Source organism: Temnothorax americanus, unplaced genomic scaffold, assembly GCF_048541705.1.
Source record: "Temnothorax americanus isolate GAGA-0224 unplaced genomic scaffold, ASM4854170v1 Scaffold15, whole genome shotgun sequence".
Classification (NCBI taxonomy): domain Eukaryota; kingdom Metazoa; phylum Arthropoda; class Insecta; order Hymenoptera; family Formicidae; genus Temnothorax; species Temnothorax americanus.
The window spans coordinates 1536341-1542534 of record NW_027509286.1 but is presented as its reverse complement, the minus strand read 5'-3'; the positions used below and the strand labels follow the sequence as shown (position 1 = coordinate 1542534).

The window sequence follows — 6194 nt, the reverse complement described above, 5'->3', positions numbered from 1 at the left end:
TTTTGCGAGTTAACGAAAAAAAAGATAATAGTGATGATGGATTATTACCATAAGTGCAGTTTTATCGAGAAGCGTAGAAATTAATGGACTATTAAAGCCACGCGAGGAGTGCGGACGCAGCGCCGTCTTGTTAACACGCAGCGTTTTTTCCGCTGAAGATTCATGAAAAACTAATCACGAACCTCGTAATTATTTCTAAGAAGTTGTTTACGTCCGAATAACGCAGGAAATCGTGATTTTTGTTAAAAAGCCAAACCTGTTTTGTTATTTATTCGTGGCCACCGTGCGCCAGTACAAGTGTCTGTTATATACAAACGAGTGAAGGGGAAATACGTTACAATATTTTAAGTGGGCTATTTTTAAATATTGTGTTAATACCCGCAATGTTTATTTGTGATGATTCATGGTATTTGAAGAATCCGCTTTTTTTTACTGTACACGTGTATTAAACATGAAGGCAGCATAAATCATTAATGGCAATACGTTTACGTAATCATGGCATAATATTTATTCTGCTCATTTTCTTCCCCTGAAAAAGGAAATGACGTTTTAGTCGATGCAAATGTAAGCTGTTGATAATGAAATAATCATCTCAGAAAAATCCTTACCAGTTTCCAGATGAAGCCTGGGCCGACGCAGAGGATTGAGAATAACTACCTCCGCCTCCTCCGCCGTATCCACCACCGCTAAAGATGTACAAAATTTTTAATACAGATAATTTAAGAATAATAAGTTTTAATAAAACATTTAGCGATCATTTAAGCAGACTGTATTGGCTATATAGTTGCAGGATATTTGAAAAATTTGTCTTTTGAAATATATAATTCAAGTTAAAATATAAATGACAATTTTACAATTAAGAATGATTTAAACATGAAAATAGCCATTTTTAAATATACAGCTTATTTTTTATGCTTAATAATTATATGTTTTTATACGATTAATTCTTATCGCGTTTAAGAAATAGGATTAATACCCGCAAGTGCTACAGCCGCCGCCGCCGCCGCCGCCGCGATGATAGCCGCCTCCTCCACGATGACCTCCTCCTGTAATAGGTACGACAACAACTGGTATCACTGCTACCCGATGCCCTAGACAAAGCGTGCCCATGTTAAGACCGGTTACAATCACTTATTCCCAGTAAGCAAGAAACGTCAAGAAACATTTCAACTATACATTGCATTAATGTTAAAACGTTGCTGTAATGTAGTTAAAATGTTTCTTGGTGTTTCTTGCTTACTGGGTTGTATGTTGGAGTCAGAACGTAACCGATGGTCCAATGAAGAAAATTCGTTTTCGAAAAAGAAATTCTGTCATTGGACCATCGGCTACGTTCCGACTACGATATATGACTGATTGTAGAACCGACCTAAGCGCGTTAGATTGGAGTTTAGCAGTGTAGCCAGTATTAATATATAATTAGAAAATTTGATATTTTAGTTATATTTATTAATACTATTATGAGTGGCAAATCTCAGCTGTAAGAAGCTAAGCGAGCAAAAAACTTTTGTTATTGTCAATTAACATTTTATTATAATTAGTATTTTTCTTATATGTAAGGGATTTATTTAATATTATGATTTACGATATTAATTAGAAAAAGCAATGTTCATTCAATTTCTCTCGTCTTTCAATTCACTCGATTAAGTATTCTGAAATTTTTATTAAGGTTCAAGCGTTATTTTTAAACAATTTTTTTCAAAGCATGATGCGCGAGCATTATGCGATTAATAATTTATTTCTTATTTGATAACTTACTTTTTATTCAAAATAATGCATGTAAAAATTAAAGAGAATAACTGTTGCATCTAGAAAAAATGCAGACGGAAATCGATCAAACATGTTTCAATTCTTAGAAATATGCATAATAAGTTGATTATTTTTGCGATAATTAATCCAATATTTTGACGCAAATTCTAAATAACTATTATTACTGATATATAAAATAGTTATTGTTTTACATAGCAAAAATCCAAATGTATTAATATTAAAAAAACAGTTTTGGTATATTTTATAGTCTTATATCTATAGTCATCGGTGCAGTTATTTTATTAACTGTAAGTGCAATGGCGTTTTTATTTAGAAAAAAGTCAATTTCAAAGTAATCAAAAATCTGTGATGAAAAAAAAACAGTAGGTATACCACAGTTTCGGGCATATTTAATTTATTAACGTTAGTATATAAGTATTTATCAATTAGTTATATTTTTCTCTTTCGCGGTTAAAACAATAATTTACTTTCCACCAATAACTTACCACCATAACCTCCTCCACATGTAGAACATTGACCACCACCCACGCTCGGATACCCACCATATCCTCCTCCATATCCTCCTCCTCCTCCGCATTTCAGGCAGATGGTCCTCTTTTGACGGAATTTTTTCTCATTACCCTTTACCGAGTCTATCATACTCTCCGCCTCCGCTTTTTCCAATTTCATTTTAAGCACTTTCGCCTTGCTGTTAAGATCGATCTTGTCGACCTTGAAACCTTGGCCTTCCAATCCCTCCGCAAATTCATCGAGGTCGACTGGCGGATGCTTTTCTAACTCTTCGTTTTCATCGTCGTCTATTACTAGGAGAACGGAGACCAGCGGCTCTGCAAGCATATATTTTTTATTCAAATCCCTTCTAAGAATTCTTTTCACTCGGCTCGCTCCGTTGCCTATCGTTTCTTATAAGATACTCCTTATTTTGTAGCTAATTAACGTCAAATTAAATTTCTTATTAAAAGATATCCCGATAAGATGTGCAGAGACATCGTATGTCGTTCGTTGATTTACGCTTACCCAATATGTCAGGTATCGTTTCTACGACTTCATTCTGAAACATTTCCTCCGATGCGTTGCTGCTACCATTTTTTACGGCGTACAAATTAATTATATAGATTGTAGCATGGTGTTCCTTCTCGTCTACGGGCGGCGGTAACAGTTCGGTCGACAATGTGTGTTCTTCTTGTGTATTTACAGCTGGTTCTAATAATCGCATAAAAAAAATTAATTGATCATTACGTGAATAGAAATAGGAAGACGCATCGATTGACGTAAATTGACGTGCAGAGAATTTTAAATTAGCGATTGGATTTATGTGCCAACGCGTGCATTCTGACATCATTTTTATTTTCGAAGATAAACATGATCTTGTCTGTTGCATAGATCTGTTGGATAGATCACAAAGCTCACTGCTTTTCAAAGTCTCCAAAGAAATATTTAAATTTGCGAAGAATAAACAGAGAACTATACAACATCAAAATAGGTATAAATAAGATTAAATAAAACATTTAGAATAAATACGTATCAATTGAATATAAATACGTATATATCGATTGATTATCTATGGAATATGTCCAAAGTGACAATTCTATATGAAAAAACATTAAAACATTAATGTTTATTTAAAGAAAAAAATTTACGTTATTAAGCTTTGTACTCTTACAAGTGTTAGAGTTTATCTGAAAAATCGCGAATTATTCATAGTGACGGTTTAATTAGAAATTCTGTATATAATATAATCATATATAACTTTTTATATGAAGATTATTACAATGTAAGTTAATACATTGAATTAAATGTTAAAATTTGTTTAATTATTATTAAAATGTAAAAATTGAAAAATTGGAAGAAATTAAGAAAGTCAAGATATATAATCTTCCGAAAAAGTATAAAACGTAATAATTATATACAAAAAGACTTTTATCAGATATAATCGCAGCAACATATTACCAAGTATTCTATATGCAATGAATGATCTATTCTCTCACCTGGCACAGCTGTAGTCGGCAATCCGAAGATGACCGAGACAAATGTAAATAGGAGCACTAGGCTGAGAGCACGAACTGCCATGATGACGGGATTCGATGTTCCCAGGATGCACTGCATGCCAATCCTTTAATCTCGCTGCTTTTATAGTTATCTATCTGCTACGCGTTTGATCCTGATGTAATTATGTAACGTGCCACCTCCACCGCTTTCCTCCGCGCGTTGCATGCACGCCACACCGCGCCGATGCGGCCGATGCGCTGATTTTTGGATTTTCCGAGGGAGTCCCCGACAGTGCGTGCGCTCTGAAACACAATTTCTGTGTGCAAATAATTCTCTTGTGGTTTTTTATCGTTCATCACAGTGTCATGATAACGTTAACGAAATGCATTAAACAAAATTTTTCTTGTACATATTATTAGTATAAGAGAATTCCTATACCATAAATAATACAAATGTTAACGAGAACAGTATAGCTGGTGTGTGTGAGAGACACATAAAAGTTAATAACGCAAAAATTAATAGCCATAATTAGCCACTTTTCATTGCTTCTAAGGCGTTAGATCATAAGGAAATGATGAAAATAATAGGAAAGAATAAGGATCTGATTGTCAGAGAACTACTAAAATACATATGCTAATAAATGACTACTGAGAGATTGCATACCAGTAATTACCTTTTTTAAATAGTGTCTTACGCAGAATAGGCATAAATAGGCATCTTCGCTTGTTCATTAACTCATCATTAACCTACTAACTTTAGTTATTCACATTTTTGTTTACTATTAACACATTATATTAACAGATATTCTAATGTACGTAGTCCTCAATAATCGTAGCAACATCACGTCATGTACTTTGACTAATAGTGGAATGATTCCCCGGCATCGAGCTATTATTGTAATTAAACAGTTTCCATACATTAAACATGGAATGACGTTCGCTAGGATTTCCCAACTCGAGTACATACGTGTTTTTTCCCAATTAGCGTTGAAATTGCAACATTTTCTGTCTTAGCAGATCTACGTATACAAAAAAGACTGTAAGATTGACTGTGAGATTTTCAAACACGTCATTGGCCTCTATTTACTTGAAAATTAATTAAAAATTTCTCTTATTGTTGTTATTTTGAGCTATTTTTTATTATTTAATTAAAAAAATTATTGATATAGTAATTTTAAAACAAAAATATTATTAATTTCTATCAATTTATATACCTATCAATTTATATCTCTTATTTTAAATGCTTCTGTATATTACACTTTAATTTAATGCAAAATGTTGATCCTACAGTGATTAACATTGTGCTTAGAATCACGATCAAGTTGCATATGCAAACTATCCGGTTAATATTTCCTGTTTGCTTCGCTGCGGTTAAACCAGTTGCACGCATGTTATTGGTTGTCAATTTTGCTTATGTGTAAATTTTCGCATATTCTATCCTATATCATTTATCACGGACGTATCACCTTGCTTATAAAAACATCGATAGAAGTTTCCAAGTATCTTAAGCAAGTACATGATGTAATAACACGCAACTAACATATTTTTTTCGAGATTTAAAATTATTCTAATATATATTGTTTATAATCGATAAACATGTTTAGATCTCGCGTTTTTTAATTTACAATTGTGTTTCATGATAAGATGAAATTAAATGCAGCAACGATAAGTTATGAACGATCATGCACAACACGACAACGTAACATTAATTTTTAGTTTTTCAAGATAAATATCCAATACATTTAGTAGAGTCAGCTATTTGTTAATTAATATAATGTTATTATAATAAAAAGAATTTATATAATAAAAAAGAATCAGCATTGCTATTTTTTCGTATTGTAAAATAATATTAATATTTTTATCACCGCTGTCATTCTTATCGCTGCTTTTATACGCGTCATATGAGTGTTGTATGTATCAATTAAAATACATTTTTAACAACACTTTCTATTAACGTCATCAATAACACGATACACTCGTACGCAAGCGGAAATAATTACATTTTCCGAGAAAATGTAATATAGCTTGCAGATTCGACTTTCTGAGAGGGTCCATAATTGTATGAATATCGTTACTAAGAACAATATGTATCATATGTACGGTTTATTTGAATTATGCGTAACTAAAACCGCATGAGCCGTCGACAACACAAATCATCTTCCTGTTGACTATAAAAGAATGCGGAGTTCATTTAGCCTTGACTGAGATCAAGGTATAAATGAGATTTAGAAATTTTAATCGCTCCGATGATGGAGAGTCGTGACGAAAATATCTTTGAAGGAAGATGCCGATTCGAAGAAGGATCCAGTTATTAACGGACCATATATTTTGTAATAGTCTAGTAATAATGCGGTATTCCATATATTCCTAAAAATGCATAAAGAATAAAGAATGAATATCGCTAACACATGTATCATCGCACAATTAATTTATAGC

General features: G+C 32.6%; 1 protein-coding gene across 4 annotated transcripts; it reads right to left on the bottom strand.

Annotated features, from left to right (window-relative positions):
- Positions 1-236: 236 nt before the first annotated feature.
- LOC143894983 (uncharacterized) lies at positions 237-3920 on the bottom strand. 4 transcript variants are annotated; one of them, XM_077401708.1, is made up of 6 exons: positions 3759-3920; positions 2788-2973; positions 2256-2597; positions 977-1091; positions 609-686; positions 237-529 (listed from the first exon to the last, which is right to left on the bottom strand). In XM_077401708.1, exons 1-6 carry the CDS (start codon positions 3874-3876, stop codon positions 517-519), a joined length of 852 nt encoding a protein of 283 aa, XP_077257834.1. In that variant the 5' UTR covers positions 3877-3920; the 3' UTR covers positions 237-516. The 4 variants fall into 4 exon arrangements, with proteins under 4 accessions (XP_077257834.1, XP_077257835.1, XP_077257836.1 ...); XM_077401709.1 differs by having other exon boundaries at positions 977-1046; XM_077401710.1 differs by having other exon boundaries at positions 2313-2597.
- Between the last annotated feature and the right edge of the window lie 2274 nt (positions 3921-6194).

What these genes read in the sequence shown, in the direction of transcription:
- LOC143894983 (XM_077401708.1), bottom strand. Translation starts at nt 3,876, where the DNA reads ATGCAGTGCATCCTGGGAACATCGAATCCCGTCATCATGGCAGTTCGT. An exon ending in AACGATACCTGACATATTGG is followed by an intron (nt 2,598 to 2,787) that starts GTAAGCGTAAAT and finishes ATATGCTTGCAG; the next exon opens with AGCCGCTGGTCTCCGTTCTC. An exon ending in GGCGGCTGTAGCACTTGCGG is followed by an intron (nt 687 to 976) that starts GTATTAATCCTA and finishes GTACATCTTTAG; the next exon opens with CGGTGGTGGATACGGCGGAG.